Source organism: Prionailurus viverrinus, chromosome C2 (genome assembly GCF_022837055.1).
Source record: "Prionailurus viverrinus isolate Anna chromosome C2, UM_Priviv_1.0, whole genome shotgun sequence".
Lineage (NCBI taxonomy): Eukaryota > Metazoa > Chordata > Mammalia > Carnivora > Felidae > Prionailurus > Prionailurus viverrinus.
In genome coordinates, this window is record NC_062569.1 from 52,454,976 (window position 1) to 52,480,357 (window position 25,382).

The 25,382-nt window shown below is 34.2% G+C and overlaps 1 protein-coding gene across 1 annotated transcript in view; it reads left to right on the top strand.

Annotated features, from left to right (window-relative positions):
• The window catches only part of RSRC1 (arginine and serine rich coiled-coil 1), a 427,744-nt gene that overhangs the window by 235,793 nt on the left and 166,569 nt on the right, over positions 1-25,382 (top strand). Inside the window, exon 6 of the mRNA XM_047875829.1 lies at positions 10,354-10,405. Within this exon, the coding sequence (XP_047731785.1) occupies positions 10,354-10,405 (52 nt within the window). The remainder of the gene's footprint in view (positions 1-10,353; positions 10,406-25,382) is intronic.

Below are 25,382 nucleotides of genomic sequence, written 5' to 3' on the forward strand. Positions count from 1 at the left end.
ATAGATTTTGTAATCTGAGGTAAAATTCAAGTTCTTCACCTTACCATCTTTGTGACTTAAGGTAATTTATTCTTCACCTAAAAAATAGCATTAAAAATTCTTACCTTGTCAGGATTGTTATGAGAATTTTGTTAAATGAGATATATGTAAAGTGCTTAACATAGGGTCTGGAATGTTAAAAGCTTACAGTAAATAATAGCTATTATATTTTTTTCAAAAAACATGTTAAATTTTTTTCAGGTAGCTTATGCTTTCTCAGGAATGTCTGTCATGTTGGCTGGGAAGGATATGGCATATAGAAGTTATCATTTATATATTTGGAGCACATATGATCACTTTAAAAATTGCCATTCTGGGGGCACCTGGGTGGCTCAGTCAGTTATGTGTCAGACTTTTGGTTTCGGCTCAGGTCATGATCTCACAGTTTTTGAGTTCAAGCCCCGTGTTGGGCTTCTTGCTGGCATCTTGGAGCCTGCTTGGGATTCTCTTTCTCCCTCTCTCTGTCCCTCCCTTGCTCGCTCTCTCGGTCTCTCTCTAAAAAATAATAAATAAATAAACTTAAAAATAAAAGAATTGCCATTCTATTATCAAATGGGTTTGTTAAAAATGTATTATATGTGGATTTCATGTTTCATTATTACTACTTGTTATAATTTCCCCAACACTGTTATTCTCTCAAACATTCAGCTATTGGAATTAGGCAAATACTTCCTAATAGACAGAATTCAATGAAATTAATACTTCCAAATTAGTTTATACATTTATGAGAATTTTAAAATTTTCATGGAAGTTTATTTCAAATATGTACTTAGCATTGACTGTATTCCAGGCACTATCCTAAGTGCTAATGATACAAGATGTAAGGCCGTTATTGTCTTCAAGAAGCTGATAGATAGCCTTCAAAGAAGGAAAGATAGACAACAGAATCAGTAATTATACCACAAATATGCTGACACATGTTTATAGGTTTATAGGAGCATAGAGCAGAGAGTTATAACCATCATGAAAGATGATGACTGTTGAGCTGAGCTTTGAAAGAAAAGATTAGCCCAGAAAAGGAAAGAGATGTTGTCCAGAGAAAGGGAATTTACAGATTTATCTGTATATATAAATCCATTTTTATTCACATTCATTAGAAAAATTGCTATGTAACTTTGGACAAATAACTTTACCTCACAAGGTTGGTCAGTATTAAAAGAAATAATAGGCTTTCTATTCCAGTAAAGATGAAGTAACAGGGATGAGATTTACCCTCCCACCTGAAACCACTAAAAACCTGAACAAATTATTTGAGAAAACAACTCTCAAGACAATGGACATAAAACGTGAAGGAGAGTGATTCTAAGAGATGGGGAAAATATGAGGTGCACCCTTTAATTGCTTCAGCTTAAGGCCTAGAAAAGTTTCCAGGTCACAGCACAGGGAGGGAGGACTCAGGCAGAGCCCTGGTAGTCTCCTTGCATTGAGAAGATGGAGCTGTGATAACAGGGGGGCCAAAGCCCCTAGATATCACAGGGCAGGTTACCAGAGAGGAGAAAGCTGCATAATATCTGCAGAGGGTTTCCTTCAGATATTCATTAGTACATGTATGTGAGGAAGCTATCCAAGGCTTGGAAAAGAACTATTTGAATGATTAGAGGAAATTGTCTGCCACTACACAGAGTTGGGAATAGTGTCTCTTCCCAAAAACCAGTGTGGTGAACCTCATAATTCATGGTGCTTCTGATCAAGTACTAAAAATGTCTTAATTGTGGGGAAGAATTAATGACAGATCTACAGCTGTTCTGGTGCTAACAAAGTAGGAACTGAAAGGATCAAACTGCTTCCAAGTTAATTTAACTGTGTCTTGGAACAAAGACCAAGACTATGTATAGGAATACACAAATATCCAGCGCACAGCAAAATAAAATCATGATGTCTGACATTTTGTCCAAAATTACCATGCATCCAAAAAGTCAAGAAAATGTAACATAATAGAAAAATCAATCAGTTGAAACCAACTAGTATTAGTAGACAAGGACATTAATAGAACCATCCTAACTCTATTGTGTATGGTCAGAGAGCTACTAGAAAGACTGAACATACTAAGTAGAGACATGAAAGCTATAAAAGAAGTAAAAATTCTAGATAGGAAAACTACATGTCTGAGATGAAAGATACACTGGATGATATTAATGGACATGGTAAACTGCAGAATATGGATTAGTGAACTAAAAGACATAGCAAAAGAAACTATCCAAAATGGAACTGGAGAGAAAAAAAAAAAAAAAGAAAGAAAAGAGCATTTGTGAGCTGTAGTAACCATGTTAGGTAGCCAAATATACAATATACATGTAGGAGGCACCTGAGAGGCTCAGTTGGTTGTATCTGAGTAGCTCAGGTCATGAGCTCATGGCTTGTGAGTTCGAGCCCCAAATCAGGCAGAGCTCTCAGTGCAGAGCCTGTTTTGGATACTCTTTCTCCCTCTTTCTCTGCCCCTCCCCCACTCTATCTCTTTCTCTCTCTCAAAAATAAATGAACACCAAAAAAATTTTTTAAATGTGTATATGTAACTGGAATCCTGAAAGGAAAGGGAAGAATAGGGGGCAACAGAAAAATATAATTGATAATGACCAAAATATCTCTAATAAAAACTATAAATAATTTCAAAAAGCTGAATAAGCCCCAGGCACAAGAAATATGAAGGAAACCACACCAAGGCATATCATAATCATATTGCTTGAAACCAGTTATGAGAAGAAAATCTTAAAAGCAAAAGAGTAAAAATAAATACTAACTGTTGTCATGTAGGAGAAAAAGATACTCATTATGTATGAGGAACAGAGATAGCTATGAAAGTATATTTCTCATGAGAGACAATGTAAAGTACAAGACAGTAAAGGAACAATTTTAAAATAATGGTAGAAAAGGGGTGCCTGGGTGGCTCAGTCGGATAAGCGTCCTACTTCAGCTCTGGTCATGATCTCCTGGTTTATGAGTTCCAGCTCTGTGTCGGGCTCTGTGCTGACAGCTCAGAGCTTGGAGCCTGCTTCTGATTCTGTGTCTCCTTCTCTCTCTGCTCCTCCCCTGCTCATGCTCTGTCTCTCTCTGTCTCTCAATAATAAATAAACGTTAGAAAAAAAATTTTTTTTTAATAATGGTAGAAAAATTTTATAAACCTAGAATTCTCTCTACTAGAGTATCTTTCATAGGTGAAGGCCAAAATGAAGTTTTGTGTTTTTAAGACAAACAAAACTGGAAGGAATTTATCACCAAAACTCCTGTACTACAAGAAATGGCAAAGGAAATCTTTTCAGATACTGGGTTGACATAAAAGAAAGCACTGGAAATGGTGATTATGTGAATAAATATAACTCTTTAAAAGATAAGCATTTAAAGCATAAACAACACAGTGCATTATGGAGTTTATAACAATATATGACAGCTATGACAGTAATAATACAGAGGCTGGAAGGGGATAAATGAGAGTGTCTTATTGTAAGGTTGGTTTTTTTCTTTATTTTTTTTAACATTTATTCATTTTTTTGAGAGAGCGTGAGAGAGCGTGAGTGGGGCAGGGGGAGGGGCAGAGAGAGAGGGAGACACAGAATCCTAGGCAAGCTTCAGGCTCTGAACTGACAGCACAGAGCCCAATGCAGGGCTCGAGCTCATGGACCGTGAGATCATGACCTGAGCCAAAGTCAGACGCTTAACCGAGCACCCAGGTGCCCCTGTAAGGTGTTTATAGTATATATAAAGTAATATAATGAAGACAGAGGGTGATAAATTAAAGATGTATATTATAAACTCTAAAGCAACAACCAAAATAACACAAAAAGTTATAGATAATAAGCCAACAAATAATATTAAGCGGAATTATAAAAATGCTCTAAGAGAAGGCATAAAAAGAAGAAAAAAGGAGCAAAGAACAGATGGGACAAATAGAGAACAAATAGCATGTGGTAGATTAATAATTACATTAAGTGTAAATTGGTCTAAACATGCCACTTGAAAGGCAGAGTTTTTCAGATTGCATAAAAAAGCAAGACCAACTATGTACTGCCTATTAAACACATACACACACACATGCACACGCACACATTTGAGATTTAAACCCCAAGAAGCTAAAATGATGGAAAAGAATATACCAGACTAAAAGGTAGTATTCTTAAATAAGTAGTACTGTTAAGATGTCCTTTCTTCCAAATTGACATGTAGATTCAGTGCAATCCCATGCAAAATCCTAGGATGCTTATTTTTTAGAGTAAGATAAGCTTATTCTAAAATAGGGGATGCAAAAAATAAATAAAATAGGGGATGCAAAAGAGCTAGAAGAGCCAAAACTACTTTGAAAATGAAGAAAAAGGTTGGAGAATTTATTCTACCTGATTTCAAGAGCTAATACAAAGCTATAGTAATCAAGAGCTAATGTAAAACTATAGCAATACCACAGGGTGGTATTGGTATTAAGACTGACAGATCAGTGGGACAGAATAGAGAGTCTAAAAGTAGACAGATATATATACATCCAGTTGATTGTTAACAGAGGCACAAAGATGATTGCATGGAAAATGATGGTATTTTCCACAAATGGTGCTGAAACTATTGCACGACAATATATCAAAAAATGTTTTTAATGTTTTTCAGTGTTGCACTTATATAGAAATTAAGTTAACTGTAAAACTTCTAGGTATAAGCTCAGGACAGAACTTTATGAATTGGGGTTAGGTAAAGATTTCTTAGATATAATACCGCAAAAGCATGATTCATAAAAGAAGAAATTAATGAGTCGGACTTCATGAAAATTAAGAACTTCTGCTTCTTTGAAAGATACTCTTAAGATGATGAAAAAATAAGCCACTCAATGAGAGTGGGAGCTTTATTCAGAAAATAAACACAAATATGTAATTTAGTGTGTATATGCATGCACATGCATGTATGTATAGATGATGTGTAAGCCTCATGTATGAAAAATGATTTTCATTATAATTAAGAACTCTGAAAATTCAATAATAAGAAAACAATCCAACGAAAAATTGGCATTTTGAACATCCATTTTTCCAAGGAAAAATAAGGATAACGAACACATGAAAAGACGTTCAACACCATTAATCATTACGGAAACATAGATTAAAACCACAGTAAGCTTAAAACCACTATTAGAATTTTGAAATTAAAAAGGCTGACTGTACTATGTCATGACAAGGATGGAGAGCAGCTAGAACTCTCCTTGTGGGAATATAAAACCACTTTGGAAACAGTTTGGTAATTTTTTTTCTTTTAATTTTTTTTAATGTTTATTTTTTAGACAGAGACAGAGCACAAGCTGGGGTGGGAGGTGTGCAGAGAGAGAGAGAGACATATACACACACACAGAAATTGAAGCAGGCTCCAGGCTCTGAACTGTCAGCATAGAGCCCAAACATGGGGCTCAAACCCAGGGACTGCAAGATCATGACCTGAGCTGAAGTCGGACACTCAACCAACTGAGCCACCCAGGCGCCCCACAGTTTGGTAATTTCTTACAGAGTAAACACCTATTTACCATCTTTCCAGAATTTGCTCTCTGGTTATTTTTTATATAAAAAGAGCATATGATGATTTAAAATGAGAGAGATAGCTGAAAACCGTATAATCCAGCCTTAATTTTGATTTTGCATAATGTTGCTAGTTTAATTTATTTTCCAAGTTTGAGTTCTCTCTTAGTTCAGCCACAGTGTTTCTTTCAGACTTTTTACTTCCCTGTTCTTAACAGCACCCAAAAGTGTTGTTGGCAGCTGGAATGGCTCTTGTTTCATCAGCCCCCAGAATTTCCATAGTGGTGGCCAGGGGTTCAGGGAGCTGAATGTGAATGGAAATGTGAAGGGTGAACAAAGAGTTTAAATGGTTTAGTGTATAAACTGGTTTATGTAAGGATAGGCTTGCTTCTCTGCTTCTTGTTTTATATATATATATATATATATATATATATATATATATATATATATATATATTCATGGCTCAAAAGATTGTGCTGGTTTGGAATGCTAGTTTTGGCACTATCTTGAGATTCTACACATGGTGTCTTTAAGGAGCTCAGGGGATTGGACTAAATACGAGTAAGTCCAAAGTCAAGGGAAAAAGTCTAGACATTGAAGATAGTCACCTCCACAGCCATCAAGTGACTGACTTAGCTTTCAGTTTCAGGAGCATTTGTTTCATCTTAAGAAAGTAGTCTTCTATAAAACTAGGAGTAGTAACTAAATGGAGTAAGTAAGTATATGTGGCTATCAAGGGGAGGGAAGTGAGCAGAGTAGTTCTGGAGAATTCATGGCAACAGAAAGACTACCAAACCCTTCTCCCCCACTGAAAGACCATTATTTTTTTAAAAATGTTTTTGTTTATTTTTGAGAGAGAGCATGAGACAGAGGGGGACAGAGGATTCAAAGCAGGCTCCACGCTGACAGCAGTGAGCCCATGTGGGACTTGAATTCATGCACTGTGAGCTGAAGTTGGACATTCAACCAGCTGAGCCACCTAGGCATCCAAAAGACCGCTACTAATTTAGAATTTTAAGCCCTATATAAGAATTTCTAGCAGAAGTACAGTTTTCTTTAAGTAAGCTAAAATTATGGTACAATACCTACTAATTTATTTTTTGTGATATAATACCATAATAATGTTTTAACTTTAATATACCTTTAAAAAAGAAGCATAAGTTCATACTGTTCTTACTGTTCTGTTAATGTTAATGCTAAAATTTTTTGAGGGGACAACAGTTATGTTCTCCATAGTTCAGTTTTGGTAATATTTGTTTATCTAATTATGCACTACTAAATTTGATGTGAGGAATATTATTTTTAATGGAATACTATTTTTTAATGGAATACAATTTTTTATCCAAAAGTTTGTTTCACACAATATAATTGTGAAACTGTGCTCTTAATTATGCCCTCATTTTACAATTCTTATTGCAAAATTGCTATATTTCATGCGTTTCTATTTGGTGTTATATTATTGCTTATTGAGTAAGATTTGATTTCTGGTTCTGAATAAAATCTGAATAAAAAATCAATAAAATAAAACCAATTTTAGATGGAATTCACACTAATCCCTGAACTGTAATATACTCTAAAATAAGTAAAGCATTAGAAATTTTGGAACCCAAGCCCATAAAGATATTTTCATTCTACACCAGTTAGTATGACGATACCTAATATTTAATATTTATAAGAATAAAAATATTTATAAAATACAAATTTCAGAAGTCTGATGAATCCAACAATGTATTTCTCCCCACAGTTGAAGATGATCCCTGTATTTCACAAATAAAATTTTGCAAGTTACATTTGTATAGGCAAATGTATTTAGAATGTCCTCGTATTCCATCTGCTGGGACAAATGTATTATTTTGGACAGATTTTTCTTTTGAACAGAATTAAAAATTCATTCTTTTGCTTTTATATCTATGGAATTAATTGCTTTGACTTCATGACTGTCCTAGTGATTTGGTTAGAAGGATCCTGAAATTTGGAGTCAGAAGGTCTTAATTTCAATCTGTCATGTATAGTAGAGGCAAGTTACTAAACTGGTTTTCTTTATCTTTGAATATGAATCCTATATTATAGATTGTTAGAGAAATTAATGAAAATATAAATATGTCTTAACAGGTGTTTTTATCAGAAACATCAATCATCTTTCTTTAGGAATGGTAATTACCATACTTTCAAGACAGAGGTTATAAATGGAGGAGGGAGGGAGCCGCCATGGAGGGGGGTTTGTACGGTAGGAGACTACAACAATATTAATTTTTTTCTTGGATGTGGGTATTCATCATTCTGTGTATTTTTCTGTGTCTTAAATATTTCTTAATTGTTAAAAATAATCTTCCCTTGTGAAATACATGAAACTTCCCCATGAAATATCTTCACCATAAAGTGCCTAACATTTTTCTATCAAAGGACACTGCTTCCTAGGACACTCTGAAATGTATGCTTCATAATTCTTAGCTTGCTTGGGACCTGCTAGTCAGAATATCATTTCCTTCATGCCATTCTAGTTATGTTATATTGCACAGAGTGTCACGTTTCTACTATGTGTATTAAGTAGATGGCAGAGGTCACAAACTGTTTTGGGATTGAACCTGGCTTTTAGAAGTATTCTTTGTTCCACACAGTATTGGTCTTTATGGGAACTTAAAGTCTCATGAAAAATCAAGAAATTTCGTAGCTTTGGGTTGCATTTCTGTATGACAGCAGTGAGTAGGTGCTGATTATTAGCCGCTTCCTTTCGCTAGGCCATGTGCTCCACTGTTCTGCACCCTCACAGTACTCTCTGATGACTGAGGCCAAATGTCTTTTGCCTCTCATCATCATAAATATTTGTATTAACTGCTTGGCCCCCATCGGCAGTTTAGTTTATAACTCTTAGATTGTATTCAGTAGATATCACACATTCTATTGATATTTTGCTATGATAGTTTAACTTGATGTTACATATTTTCAACATTTTGTAACTTCATAAAGCTCCCACACGTACATTTTCTCTACTAACATATGACATAAAGTACTGTTTTTGTCACCTCCTCCTTCTCTCCTATTCAGTCAGTCCTTTCATGTTACTAGTTAATTATTTCTCAAATCTAGTTCTTCCTGTCCAGCCTCACCACCACTGCTCCACCTCAAGCCCTCATCGTCTGTCACCTGGCATTCTTTAATTCCTTCCTGACTGCGCTCCTCACCCCCAGTCACATTCCTTTCAATTCATCATCAAGTTATTGCTAGAATGACTTATCGAAGTACAGATGTCATCTCCTCACACCACTGTTTTAGATTCTCCTAAGTCTCTCTTTCTATGGTAAGGTCTGCAAACTTTTCCTTAAAGGTCCAGATAGTAAATATTTTAGGCTTTGCTGACCAGAAGTTTTCTGTCACAAAAAATTGACTTTGCTATTGGTGTACTAAGCACAAAAGCACCTATAGACAGTATGTAAACAAATGGGCATGTCTGTGTTCCAGTAAAATTTATTTATAAAAAACCAGGTCACTGGTCTAGGGCCATAGTTTGTTACCCCTTGTTCTAGGATATGAAAGACTCTACCTGTCTTTCCTCCTGTTTTATCTACTACTCTTCCATCCTGTTTCTTACAGTTTATTCAGAGGCACCATTCAAATGGTTAACAATTCTTAGACATCTTCTTTCTATATCCAATTATGTAAGTCTTTTCATTCAAACCATTTTTTCACAGAGAAATTTAAAAATATATCTTATAAAATGTTAATTCTCAAATGATGGTATCATATATATATATGTATATATATATATATACATATATATGAGGTTATTTATATTTAGTCACTTGCTGACATCTTTATAAATATATGGTGAAGTATAGTCTCAAGTGTTAAAAAGGTTTTATGGAGTGCCTGGATGGTTCATTTGATTAAGTGTCTGACTCTTGATTCAGCTCAGGTCATGATCTCATGGTTCGTGGGTTCCAGCCCCGCATTGGGCTCCATGCTGACAGCACAGAGCCTGCTTGGGATTCTCTCTCTGCCCCTCCCCTGCTCATCCTCTCTCTCTCTCTCTCTGTCTCTCTCTCACTCTCTCAAAATAAATAACTAAACTTAACAAAAGTTTTTAACAGGTCCTTCATGAAAATTCATAACTCATAACCTGCTACAACCCATGTTATCTTAGATACCATCAACACATTAATCCGAAAATCTCAAAATAAGGTCACTGGTAGGCAAGTAAGGTTAATTTCAACATTATCAACTGTGTTGAATCAAAGTCCATTGAGAAAGCAACTTGAGGACATTTGGTAGGAATGGAAAGCTTGTAAATCACATCATCATCACAGTTGCCTCTTTCAAATAGGAAAGCAGAAAAAAATTTGGTTTTTGGATATGACTTGCCTGAAATATCAAGTTGTTACTTAAATTCCGATAGGTCACTTTGCATGTTTCCATATGCAAAAAAAAAAAAAAAAAAAAACAGAGCTTGATAATATGTTTTTAAATATATGGAGGTTTTGCCTCATTATTCAATTGTAGTTATTTAGGCTATTGCTGATTGGTACTGATTTAGGTGCTGATTTAGACTATTGCAGATTGATGTTGGGTACTAACAAAACCTTTTCCAGTAAAAAAAAAAAAAAAGAAAGAAAGAAATTCATTCTTCCATCATGTTAATGAAAAGTGTGATTCAATTACTACAGTGAGAGAGTAGGTTGGTAGAGCTGCTGTGATGGAGTTTTATTAAGATGGTGGATGGATATTAATATCTGTTATGATAAAGTCTTCTAAATTTTCTGATGTTTGCATAGTAATGCATTAATTTAAAGCTCCATATATTAAAACTGACCTGTAAATGTCTTTTATGGTTGACTTTTAGCCACCGGCCGAACAGGCCAAAGCCAGACTACAGCTGGTTCTTGAAGCTGCTGGTAAGTGCTCATGCTTAACTTTATTTAAATGAAAACGTACTAAATAAATACTGACGTGCTTACAGGTGGGTCAAAGAAAAAAACACCTCTTTTCATATGTCCTCACAAATTTGTGAAATCTGGGTTATATGTATGGCCATATTTTATATGAAGTATCGATTGCTGTATAGAGTATAATGCTAAAAGGTCATTCTTTATATTTTTACTTATAAAATTGACTTTAATTTTAGTTTCAGTTTTGAGGCAGTTCAATTTATTGATTTTTGTCTTCTGTGGACTGTGCTTTTGGTGGCATGTTTAAGAATTCTTCACCTAGCCCCACATCACAAAACATCCTCCTGTGTTTTCTTCTAAAAGTTTTATACTTTTACATTTAAGACTATGATCTGTTTTGGTTTAACTTTTGTACAAAGTGGGAGTTTTAGATCAAGGTTTTCATTGTTGAGGAAAACAAGATAAGTATAATTTAGTAATTTCTCCAGTTCCATTGGACTAACTCAATGAACTGTTCTGGATACCATCTAATGTTAAAATACTGTATGTCTTATTTTTCAATGATACAATAATGCTTTGACTTTGATTTTATACATAATCCTCAGATTCATGTAGACATTAAATATTTTACCTTCTTAAAAAATGTAAAAGATTAATGTTATCTTTTCTAAGTACTGATATTATTTTGAATCTTAACATGCTCTTCAAAATGTATGTAACATATTTAAACAAGTTGTCAAGAGTAAGCATGAGGTAGGATTAGAATGGTATAACCAAAGTAGTACATATTTGTTATAATTATTTACTTTTTAAAGATCTGTAAAGAGTGTATAACTTCCAATTGGAAAATGAGAATTCTATTTTAACATAAAAGTAATTTCAGACTACCAAATGATAGTAGTTGTATTTTTAGTAGTCATTGATTGAGAAAATACATATGTGCATATTGATTCAGGGATTTCTTGCATTAGCCCCCGAGTGTCTACAGTCTAAAGATTGGGAACACATGATATACTAGCTTCTTAAATCACTAATAGAAGTAACTTATAATAAAAGGATAAAACTTAATAATATTTGTGAGTCTTTATAACTCTCCATATTACTTTAAAAGTCATTCAGGGACACCCGGGTGGCTCAGTCAGTTAAGCGTCCGACTTCAGCCCAGGTCATAATCTCACAGTTCATGGGTTCGAGCCCCACGTCAGGCTCTGTGCTGACAGCTCTGAGCCTGGAGCCTGCTTTGGATTCTGTGTCTCCACCTCTCTTTGCCCCTCCCTTGCTCACACTCTGTCTCTCTCAAAAATAAATAAACATTAAAAAAAAAAATGGAGGGAGGGGAGCCTGGGTGGCTCAGTTGGTTAAGCAGCTGACTTTAGTTCAGGTCATGATCTCACAGTTTGTGGGTTCAAGCCCTACCTGGGGCTCTGTGCTGACAGCTCAGAGCCTGGAACCTGCTTTGGAGTCTGTCCCTCTCTCTCTCTGCCCCTCCCCTGCTCGCACTCTGTCTCCCCTCTCAAAAATAAATAAACATTAAAATAATTTTTTTTAATTTTAAGTCATTTATATTTTATGTATTAATCTTACTCATTATATCTTTAATTATGTGGAAATTACAGTTTCTACATAGTATTATAATTTTGCTTGCTATCTGGTTTTTCATATTTTGACTCAAATATGCTGTAAGATTAAGCTAGTTAATATGATTCTCTATCATTTACATAATATACATTGATTCTTTAATTCTTTAGTAGCATTTTGCTTTGAAAAATTACTGCCAGTTCATAATTTGAGTATGGACAAACTTTTGCTTTAAAGACAATATTTATGGTGCTTAGTTCAGAAAATATTTGCTTCCATTAATACAACTATAAAGAATTTCATTTCATAGTTTTATACAGTTATCTTTATATTTTAATAGGATTTTGAAGCCTATTATAAAACAGATCTTAGGGTCCAAACTTCATAGTGTTGAACTTACTTATATTGGTCCCAGCTGTCACCCCACATATTTTAATTTAACTTTCTAAATTCTATTTTCGATAAAGAGTTAGGTTGCGTGAATTTGAGAAACATTAAAAATATTATGACAATTTACAAATTTAAAAAACCTACCTTAGTCTGGATAAGCAATGCATTAACTAGATGTAGCATTATTTACTTAATAATTTTCTTCTGTACTTAATAACGTGTTGTCCCCAGCGTTTCCCTCTTATCAATAACACTGTGGTACACATCCTGTTATAAATTGTGTTTTATATATTTTAGATAGGTTTCTTGGGATTGATTACTATAGAAATGAGTTTATAAGGTTAGAGGGTATTAATATTTAGACTGGCTTTTTATGCATTTTTGCTAAATTGTTTTATAAAAGGACTGTGCTACTTTATGTTTCCACTGATTAAGTATTTTAACCAGACTTGGCCTTTTGATGCCAATTCTATGAATATATTGCTTTATAATATGATATAACATATTATACCCCTTTAAGAAACATCCAGTATTGCTTTTAATGAGAACTTGTGGCCTTGAAGAGGGGAAGTAGATAGATAGATAGGAGAGGAGCATATAAGCAAATCTAGAACTTACTATCAAAGTTCTAGATTTCCTTCAGTGAAGAATTTAAGGTGTTCACTGTATTACTTACAAAGCAAGCAAATAAATAAAATAAAGGAAGGGGGAATAAGACCAACTCGAGCTCATTCCGGAAGTCTTGCAGTTAAAATCCAGCCTAGTCCTAAGAGTGAGGTTCCCGGACAGGAAGGGCTGGGAGCACCCATTTTGTCACATTGAAGTTTACTTGAGTTCTCAGGGAAAACATCCTTGACTTTGGGGCCATAAAATCGAGTACAAGAAAAGACTTAAGGCTGTATGTTAGATTCTTGAGACAGGATTCATTTCAGCTTTATAATTACTATAGTCTGGTAGATAAGGTTCGTCTATAAAGAAATCCTGCTGTGCTTAGTCCTTTATTCTAACTATAGGTCCCAGAAAATGCAATATGTAACCATTGCATTGTCATTGATTTATGAGTGAATGTTAATAATGTTATTGGTTTGGAATTAAAATACGTTTAAAACATTTGGCAACAATTATTAGTGGTATGATTTTGAAAGACATATGTATGAGTAAAAATAATATTTAAGCAAAATGTAAGGTATCATGCATGTTTGGTTTATACCAAATGTGAATTTGAAGTCACAGATTTTATTGTATTTGTTACGACCATATTTTTATACATTAAGCCATATATTTGTACTTTGTTATGCTAAATCTTCAGATTTAGATAGAATTGTTTCTCATGTCTATTACTAAATTGCAGTTAAAACCAACTTTCGTGTCTGTTGTTTAACGTTTAGTTCAGAGGTGATGTGAAGTTAAGGTTTTATCTAAGATTGCTTTTTTGTCGTTTTCAAATGGCAGTGGGACACAGAAGATTGCAGAATTGTATAAATTTGTAAGATTCAATCTTTAAGTTATAACCTCAGCTAATGGCTTACCCTGTGATATTGAGTCAATCCTATTAACCCTTTGCTTTCTTCCTTTCCTTTTTAAAAATGCTTTTACCAGGGCGCCTGGGTGGCTCAGTCGGTTGGGCGTCCGACTTCGGCTCAGGTCACGATCTCGCGGTCCGTGGGTTCGAGCCCCGCGTCGGGCTCTGGGTTGATGGCTCAGAGCCTGGAGCCTGTTTCCGATTCTGTGTCTCCCTCTCTCTCTGCCCTCCCCCATTCATGCTCTGTCTCTCTCTGTCCCCAAAATAAATAAACATTAAAAAAAATAATTAAAAAAAAATGCTTTTACCATTCTCTCACTTATTAAGATACAAAACTTTGAAATTTTTACCTTTGACTTCTTACTAGGCAATTATTCACCTAGAATGAATGATCTTATTTTGAAACATTTTTTATATGTATCCCTTTGTTATCTTTCCCACTGCCATCTCCTTAGTCTAGATGCCAAAGTTACCAGCCAGAGGTTAATCCCTAACTTCCCAATGGTCTCTTCAGTTCTCTTCTCCAGAGATGGTAGTGAATAGTGGAAGAGTTCTAAGCCTACTCGTACTACTTACCTTGAGCAGTTTGACTGTGAGCAGTTTGATGTTTATTGGTTCTACAAAACATAGTTTAAAAAAAAGAAATGGAACATGACAGACGTGTGTATTTTCTAGTTTGCCATAGTTCTCTATTTTTTTAAAAAAAGTAATTTATTAAGGTGAAATTCACATAAAATTAATATAAAATTAATCGTAATTGTTTAAAGTGAACAATTCAGTGGCATTAAATACATTTACAGGGCTGTATAACTACCACCTCTCTCTACTTCCAAAACGTTCTCAACACTCCAAAGTAAAACCTCTTACCTATGAAGCAGTTTCTCTCCACTCCTGGACACCTGCTCCTGGCATTCACCAATCTGCCTTCTGTTTCTGTGGATTTATCTATTCTGGATATATATAAATGGACTTACACACTGTATAGCCTCGTGTTTCAGCTTCTTAGCGTAATGTTTTGGAGGTACAGCCACATTGTAGCATGTGTCAGTATTTTATTCCTTTTTATGGCTGAATAATATTCCATTGTCTCCATGTACACCATTTATTTATCCATTTGTATTGATGGAAATTTGTGTTACTTCCACCTTTTGACTGTTGTAAATAGTATTGCTATGAACATGCATATACATGTACTTGCTTGAGTACCTGTTTGTAATTTGGGGTGTTATATACCTAGGAGTGTACATTGGGAATTCTATGTGTAACTTTTTGAGAAACCACCAAACTTTTCCACAGTGTCTGAAGGGTATTACGTGTTCATCAGCAATATATGAGTATAGTCCCCTATTGTTTCAACTAAACCTTGTCACACATTTAAGTTGCCTATTTGAAAGTATTTAGTTTTGGGGACTTCTCTGTACCATAGTTTACTCACTTGTAAAGGGGGAGGATAATAACTACCTTGTAGGGTTTTTTTGAAGATAAATATGATACGTGAAGCACCTAGTTCGGAGCCTGGCAAATGGTAGCCACCAGGAAATGTTTATTTCCACATTGTTTTTTGTGATTACCACTGCTAAATGATTCTTTCTCAGCCACCATTTGGTGATGATATTACTTTGCTCAAAATTAGTCACTGGCCCTCAGTGGCTTAAAAAATCAATTTTACACTTCTGTGTTTAAGGTTCCAAGGTTCTTTCTGTATGGTGGAGCCACAGATTTTTCTGTATTTATTAGAATTCATTTCTGAACTTCTTCTCATTATTCTTTGAGTTACTCATTCTTTTCCACCTATGAATCCTTGCTCATGATTTTTTTCTCTTCTGGAAATGACTTTCTCTTTCCTCTTCCACCTCTAAGCACTTCAAAACGAATCTCAAAATTTCCACATGAGTTTTGTGACCATTCCAGCACATAATCTTTCTCTTCTTTTTTGAAATCTTTCTGTCCTTTTTTGTGCATACCATTTATGCTGATATTTACTTACATGTGGCTGATACTAATATTTAATTATTTCATAAGTGTTGAATTTACTTTTCCAATGAAATAATGAACATGATGAAGACCAGGAACCAGATCTAAAATTTATAAGTCTTTTCCAACAGTTTTAACAGCACCTGTAGTGAGTGGTACTATGCCAAATAAGATTCCATCTGTTAATCATTGGTGAACAGGTCATTGTGAAGAAACAAATAATCTGGAAGTAACTGAAAAGTAAACCTTTTAATGCTGCTATGCTCATTTTAACCAGCTTGATGGATTTAAAATAAATACACAAGAAATTATCTGGCTTCTAAGTAGAAGATATTGGCCAATAATCTGACTTTTTAATCTTAAACTTTAAGATAGTGCATGACAGAAAAGATAATGAAACATGATTATCACAGAGGAGAAAGAAGGAAGATAAGACTTGTCTCTTTTGCTCTCACTAGTGTTTGACATGTTAGTGGCAGTCCAAACATTATTTGGGTTTTCTGCAAAAACACAGTAGCATCTTATGCCATACGTGTTTGTAGGTCTGAAGAATTTAGAGGAGAGAATTTTTTTCCAAAATGTAAATATTTTTTATCAGTATGAAAAGATGACACTTCTTACAACCTGGTTATAAGACACGTTGTTCTCTAAAATCTTTTTAATATTTTACTTTTAATAAAGGTATTGACACAAGCAGCCTTTAAAATTATATCTCTAATGTTTTAAGAAAAAATAGCAATTTCCTTTAGTGCATGAATGGTAAATCACCTTTATCAGAAAATCTCTGTGTAATATTTCATTTTCTGAATAATGTTTACAACCCGTTTTGTTTTGCTTTCTAGTTTTTAAAGCACTTTCATATAAATCTTTTATCGTTTGACTCACATCACAGCATGGAGAGCTAATTAACTCCATTTTACAAATATCTGGAAAGCATAAATGATTTGTAAAAGACTACATAGCTAGTGAATGACAGAACCAGAAAGCCAAGTGATTTCTGAATCTTGAGCTATTTCTATCCATAGTTTAAATCCCTAAGTTATATTGGGAAGAAAGAAGGATGGTGGAAAATATTACCAAATACATACTCTGTTTTGTTAGGTGTAGTGCTATAGTTACCTTAAAATAAAATAATTTCTATCCTCATGTAAGCCTTTGATTCTGAAATGAGTTTTTTCTAATTGATAATAAGAATTAGTAAAGTATGAGTCAGAAAAATGTTATTTTTCATAATTGTTAAGAGTGCTCATAATAGCAAAATTTCTGATAATTTTGAAAAACCCAGGGTAGTGTTGTATAATCACCCATGTTTTGGTCTTCAGCCTAACTAGGGACTTGCATTTCAGTTACCCTTGCTGGGATACAAGCTGGTTAAGTACTGTGAAACACAGATGAGTTACACACATGGGCACAGTATGTCCAGGGAAGGAGCTATGCTTAGGAATAAGTCATAAGTGCCTCATTCCATTCCAGTTCTTCTGCTCCATGTTAAATTTAGACGTTATGCTTTTAGCTACCCATTAAGTACCTAGAAGCCTGTTCCTAACCCTTTCTCTTCATAGGCATGTGATCTTAGAACTCCCAATGCTTTTCTAAAGTCCAGTCTAACTGTAAATATTTCTGATTCTGAGATTGCCATGAAAATGTAGCACCATTTCCAAGGGGCATAGACAACCATTCTGCTACCCTGACTTAAAACCAGCAGAGAGGTTTTGCTCTGTAAGTTTCTGACCACCGATCTATGACTCTGAGAAATAGGCTGATGTATTGTGAGAAAATTTTTCATGTTGGACAGACCTAAAAAACAGAGCAAGTGGTAAAAAGTTTATTTGTATTTCATAAAATAGTTTTCATACCTCTTTTTTCCCCATGTAGGCTTCTGCTTGATAGTATGTTGGCAGTCTAGATTCATACTTGGCCTCTGTAACTAACTTTGTGAGTTTTGGCGGATCATTTCCCCTGTAGTCTCCTTTGGTAGTCTCCTTTAGTGTCCTTATTTATAAAGTGGAGATATTAATAGTACATAACTAATGGGTTTGTTGTTACAAGAGCTTAAATGAGGTACCATTTGTAAAACACTTCGAACAGTACCTGGTACATAGTAAGTATTCAGTAAATGTTAGCAATTGATATCAAAGGCAATATGGTATAGTGTAGTAGTTAAGTTCTCAAGTCAGATGGCCTGGGTACCATTCCCAGCTCCATTATTTACTTGTAAATCCATGGGAGAGTCGGTAAAGCCTGCTGGACTGTAGTTTTTTTTCATTTATGAAATGGGAATAATATGTACCTTTAGAATTTTTATGAGAACTAAATAAATTAATGTAATAAAGTGTCTAGAACAGCACCTAATATGTAACTGAGGGTTCTATAATCGTTAGAGAGTAGGAGTAGTTTTTTTATGGCATCACCACAGTGATGATGTAGTTAAGGAAGAGACATTGAATCAAACATTCTACTCCTACCAGCAAATGTAAAAACAGAAACAAATGAATAAAACCTTAAATAGTTTAATTGACTTGAGCATTGGTTAAACCTATTTTTCATCAAATACGGTTTCTGCAAATTTCAGAAATTCACATAAAATTTATTAGCTTTTATGTAAAATCAAATTGATAATGTTAATTTAACTTCCAATTTCCAATAATGAACATGATTTTTGGCTTTGTGTTAACTCAAAAGATATAAAGTAGTGCTTCCTAAAGAGAATCATTAAGTAAATTGCATTTAAAAAGCGTAAGTTATTTGTTTTAGCATTGGTTACACATTTATATTTGAATGACTATTATTTATCCTTAATAATATTTAGTAAGAAGAAAGCTATCAGCTAGAGTCTAACAATATCACAGCAACTTGCCATGTTTGAGCAGATGTTAAGCAGACAGTAGTTGAATGTTAATTTTGAGAGGGTGGTATGTTTAAGCCTAGCTGAAGTATGTTGCATGTGGGCTTTCTAGACTCGAGTACAATGCTGGATCTCTGGGGAGAATTTTAAAGCTAAACCTCTTTCTTTGGGGTCCTCTATATGGACTCTCTCAAGTCAGTATAAAGCAGATCATCCCTAGGCTAAAGCCCTTCAGCTTTTGTTATTGGGCTCTGTAGACCTGTAATTAGGCCTCCTGGCAGGCCATGCAGGCCAGTTAATGGTCATATGGAGTTTCTGTGAGGCAGACTGGCTTTGTATAAATCCTGGGTAGGAATATGTTTATGGGTCACTTCCTACCAGGACCATGCTTTGTCCTTATGCCCTGCGGGCTGACAGGGAGCAGGTTCCCTTGACCATGGACTGTTCAGTTTGCAACTCAAAATCTACTCCACTAATCCCCAGTGTAAACAGAGGATTTAGAAGGGCTTCTGTCACTTACAGTTGCCAATTCACTTGGGTGTCTGTGAATTTATTTTTCTCCAGACTTCATTATTGAAAGACTGACAAGTGTATAAGATTTGGATGTTTGTTTATATATCAAGTGTGCAGTTTCTCTTTCAGTGGTTTTAGAATAATTGTCAGTAATTTACCTAAAGCAGAATCATGTAATGAGGTTTTTTTTATTAATCACCTCTTAATATTTTTTAATTTAAGCCATTAAAAAATTGGAATGATAGTAGACCTTTTCCTATAAGGGAAATTATAGGGTTTTTTTTTAATATGAGTAAAATAACACTATATAAAGAAATTTACCAAAAAATGACTAATGCAGATTTCAGATAAGTCAAGGAAATAATGAATTCAAAACTCTTCTGTACTATACATTCTATATTAAGAAAAAATTCCATTTTAGTGTAACTGCAAGCTTTTGAAAGGGGGAAAATCAGATCAGTATATAAAATGCTTAACAAAAATGTGTTTCATGAAGTACTTAAAATTAATCAGAGTGCCATTTATTGAGCATTTACTATGTGGTGAGCCCTTTTGTACATTTACACACATCATAATTATTTTTAACAGTTAATCCATGTCTCCTAGCCAAGAAAAGTATCTGAGTTTTAAGAAAGCCATCATTGAGATTTCTTTCGTTTTTCTATTTTATTTCATCCTCTATTTCACTATGGTTTTCTCTTTGTTGCTTAGGTTATATTAAGATTTGATTCTAAAATGTGTAAGTTCTGAGTATGCTCTGCAAAGAACTGTCACCTGTCTTCCTGTGAGCCAATTTTTCTTTTAGGGGAAAAATCAAATGACGAATTCTTTCCCAGGTCTCATCTAGTAAATCAGTGCTCAGTATTTTGCATTTTGTGATGTAAAAATGGTTCATGACAGATGTGGCTGAAAAGACCACATACGTAGACTGTATGATTTTAGTCTGGTGGAACTAATAGGATCACTCATTACATTTTAGACCCTGGGGTTTCTTTTTTCTTTCATAATAAAAAAAAAAAAAACTGTTTAAATAGAGTAGCCCTTTTTGTGTGTGAGTATAGCATCTTCCCCTAAATTTACAAAGAGTTGATGGTAAGAAATCAACAAATAATCCTCTCTCTTCCCAAAAGTTCTTTCATTAATGTTTATTTAATGTTGACTGTTATTTTTTGTCTTGTCATCCCATAACGGTTAGGATTTTATTCTATTTTTACAAAAGATTTCTTTGAGTTTTATTTAGCAAAACTAGAAAATACATTCCTTAGAGAATCCAAGACAAGAATTAAATTAAAGTATATGGTAATACGAACAAGTTTTGCAAATGTTGAAAGATTTAATGGCAATAAAAAGACATTATGCAGAAAGAATTCTTGGTGTTCACTTACAACTAGGAGAAGCATAGCATGAACTGTTTTTCTTTTTTAATGTGCACAGTGTATTTACTGAAATATAAATATATCTGTGATATATTTTGGAACTGAAAAAATGGAGACTCCTGAACAGTGTAAAAGATCTGAATCCTATTTTAGTTTTGACCAAAAGTTAAAGTTGCAATTGAATCAAAAGTTATGTTGAAAAATATCCTGGGTGCTGTATATCAATGCTAATAATGGTTAATGTCCCTGGGCAATGGGATTTAAAATAATTTAAAACATTTTCTGATTGTTCTGTAGGTATCAAGAAAACCTATGGAAGTGTAGGAAAGGTGCACTTTAAACATAATAAAATTCCCCAATATTTAATATGAAATTCCATGCATTTGACAAATGTATACAATTATGTTAAGTATCACCAAAGTTTTTTGATAAAGAACATTTACATTACTCCCCAGAAAGGCCTCTTATACTCCTTTGAAGTCAATTCTTTTTTCCCCATCTCGGACCTTAGCAACCAGTAATCTGATTTATGTCATTATACTTTTGCTATTTTCAGAATGCCATGCAAATGGAACCATACAGTATGTAGACCTTTGTGACTGCACTCTTTGACTTGGGATAGTGCTTTTCAGGTTTGTTCTCATTGCTGTATGAGCATCAGTTCTTTTTGTTGCTGAGTAGTATTTCATCATATAGCTAGACCAGTTTGTTCATTCATTCAGCAATTGGTGGACAGGTGGGTTGTTTCCAGCTTATGGTTTTTCTGATTATAAATTATATGAACATTTGAGTACAAGTCTGGGTAAGCATATTTTCATTTCTCTTGAGTAAATAGTTAGGAATGGGATTTGTTTCTTATATATATATAGTAAATGTAGCTGTGACTTTATAAGAAACTGCCAAACTTTTACAAAGTGGCTGTCCCATTTTGTGTGAAGTATATGCTCCTATCTGTTGTCCATTTTTTAAAAGGAATTATTTATATTATTGACTTGGAGAGTTATTTAAATATTCTGAATACAAATCAGATATATACTTTATATTTTCTCTTTATACCTTGTCTATTTACTAAACAGTGATTTTTTAAAAAAAAATTGAGTATATACAGTAAAATACACAATTTTTAATGAGGGTTCTTTGAGTTTTGACAGATGCAAACAGTTGCATAATAACACCTAGAATCAGGATGTGGAACAATTTTATCATCCCTCAGAATTCTCCATCCACTAATGGTGAACCCCTCCTACAACTTCTAGCTTCCTGGTAACCACTGATTTATTTTTTGTCCCTACAGTTTTGACTTTTCTCATATGTCATATAAATGGAATCATATAATAAGTAGGTTTTGAGTCTGACTTCTTTGACCTAGCATGCTTTTGAGATTTATCCATGTTGTTGCTTATATTGGTAACTTACTCCCTTTTTATTACTGAGTAATATTCTGTTGTGTGGGTTACTTGATTAAGTATGTTGATTTCTGCCAAAAAAAAAAAAATCCAGCTGGGATTTTTATTAGGGTTATGTGGACTTTACAGATCAGAATTGGAGAGACTGGATGCTTCCATCCTTCAACATGGTATAGCTCTCCATCTCCAGTTTTTCTTTCATTTCTTTCATCAGAGTTTTGTAGTTCTCAACATATAAGTCTTACATTTATTTTGTTAGATTTATTCCTAAGCATTTTGTGTTTTGTGGTGCCATCATAAATACTAAGATTTTGGGGTTTAAATTTCCATTTCTAGTTGTTCATTAGTGGTATACAGAAATACAGTTCTTTTTTTGCATATTAAATTTGTATCCTGCAATTTTTTAAACTCACTTAGAGATTACTTGTTTTTGTAAGATTCTTTGGCATTTTCTGCATAGACAGCCATGTTGTCTATAAATGAAGAAAGTTTTCATTTTTCCTTTAAATATGAAGACCTTTTATTTCTTATTCTTGCCTTATAACCACATTGCCCTAGATAGAACCTTCAGACACAATTTTGAATAGAAGTGGTAAGAGTGGATATCCTTTGATTATTCCTGATCTTAGGGAGACAAGCATTCAATCTTTCACCATTATACAAGATGTTAACTGTAGGTTTTTCATAGATGCCCTTTTCAGGTTGAAGAATTGTTCTTCTATTCTTAGTTTCCTTTGAGTTTTTATCAGGAATGAATATTTAATTTTGTCAAATGCTTTTTCTGCATCTATTGAGATGGTATGATGAATTTCATTGATATGTTGTATTTCATCAGTCAATTTCAAATGTTAAACCAATCTTATTTATATTTTTGGGAGAAACCCCACTTGAACTCAATGTGCTTCCTTTTATATGTTATTGGATTTGATTTTCTAAAATTTTGTATATATTGTAGTTTGTATTCATAGCAATTATAAATGTTTCAGTAGGACCGTTTGCATGTATGATTTCTTCTCTTAGGAGATAAACCCTGTAGCCTGTCAACTTTATAATTCCCAAACCAGCACAATACCATGGTGTTAGGAGCCTTTGTTTATTAACAGTTGGTTGGATGAATGAATGTCACTAGTAGTGTATATAAATGTGCATTTATATACCATTGAAGTTAAATCCTACACTGGGAACTAAAAGTAGGCCTGTGTTTTTTTTCTTCCAGGAAATGGTGAATATGTTGTTACATAATAATATCTCCAATATTTTCAATAAGAATTGTTTTGCTGTTGTTGGACATTGTTGGACAATGTATCTTGAATTGAACACTCTATGGTTACCATTTCAATATCCTTAGAATTGAAAACACTGAAGTGACATCATTACTTGCACATTGATAATTACCATTTTATCCTTTGTGAATATAGGGGAAATAGTTTGGTTATCACAGTGGTCAAGTGGATTGATTATTTTACTCTTGGGTAGTGTAAATGAGTGGGGATACATATTGTCTGTACCCACAGTTGCAGCTCAACTCAGTTGCTCATATTTACATGTAATGCAATTCAGAAAATACCGTAAACCAGTGAGGTTGACTTTTCACATGGAACTACCACTTAATTTAGAATTTATAACTGAATAGATTTACATAAGAATAGAGGTAAAAGTGTAACAAAAGAAAATGGGAGGAGAGGAGAAAAAGCTTGGGATGTCCCTCTGTCTTTCCTACCTCCCCACCCCCCATTCCTAAATCAGAAAAACTCATCTCCTGACATCTAAACATATAGTTTTTGACCAAGTGAAATATACCTAATTTTCTCCTGTAGCAAATTCTGATTTAGAAAGGATTAATCAGACTTTGATGAGAACTTTATACTATGCAGAATCTTTCAGGCTGTTTTAACTACTTCCAGTAGTTTTATCTACTTCTATATAATATGTTTCATTTATCCCATTCATCTAAATAAACCTTAATCAAATATTATCTGGATGAAAAACCATATGCATGTCTAATATCAGAAATGTTTTTGCTTAGTATGCCAATATGTTACATATGCTCATAAAGGATAATTTTTAGTTTTTAGTTAAAATTAGGGAATTTGAGGGGCACCTGGGTGGTTCAGTCAGTTAAACAATTGAGTCTTGATTTCGGCTTTGGTCATGATCCCAGGGTCGTGGGATTGAGCCCTGTGTGGGGGCTCGCTCTGGATATGGAGCCTAGGTGGGATTCCCTCTCTCCCTCTCTCTCTCTGCCCCTCCCTGACTCACGTGTGCTCTTTCTCAAAATAAATAAACTTTAAAAAAATAAAATAAAATTGTAGAATTTGAATTTAATGTTAATACTTTTTAAATTAAACACTTTCTAAGTAATTGTTCCTAAAGTACATCCTGAAAGGAATATGTGAAACCCTATAAATTCCTTATAATTCCTCATGTGACAGTAGAAACTCCATATAAGTACTTTTTATTGGTTCAAAGTTATTCTATGTGAGGTAATTAACTCCTGTTATAACTCTCTCAAGGTAATGCTTGAATTGAAATGGTCATCATTTCTCAGTTTTGCATAGTGATTCTGAAAAATTGACAAGGCCTTGGGATTTTTAGAATTCTTTTTGCATGCGAGTCGGGGAGGGGCCCAAGGAGGGGGACAGAGGATCCGAAGCAAACTCTGTGCTGACAGCAGAGAGCCTGATGTGGTGCTCGAACCCAGGAACTGTGAGATCATGACCTGAGCCAAAGTTGGATGCTTAGTGGAAGTCGGACACTTAACTGACTGAGCCACCCAGGTGCCACAATATTTTTACTTTTTAAAGTTGGGTAACTTTGTTGGATAATATTCATTTAGGAGCACAAGCACAATATGAATTAAAATTACTTATTAGGAAGATACCTAAAAAACATAAAGAGGTAAATATATTTCATAATGTGGGTTTGAATATTACATATTTTGCCCAAACCTGTCTTTGTTTTCTTAAATTTTATTTTCTTTTAACCTCCTCACTTTGCAAGAGAGTGTTATGGTATTTAAATTTTTTGCATAATTTAGTTTTAGAAAAAACTCATAGATGTTTGAATTCATTCAATATTTAACAATTTTTATTAAGTGTCTTTCATATACCAGGTATTATTTTAGCACTAGGGATCAGATGGTTCTTTCCCCAGGCTCAAGTAGTTTCTCAAATGTATTTGCCAATCAGCATTTCAGTGGAGATCCTCCACAGGTCACTGAGTTCTCTGTGCTGCTCTGCTTCTGTCCTAAACTGTAGGTGTCTTTGTCTCCCAGGGCTGGCAGCTCCATCTCAACTCACTAGGCTCTCTTTCCACTAAGAGTCCACCAGGGCTTTCTTTCCCTGCAACACCAGCCGAAACTGAAGACAACTGTAGCAAT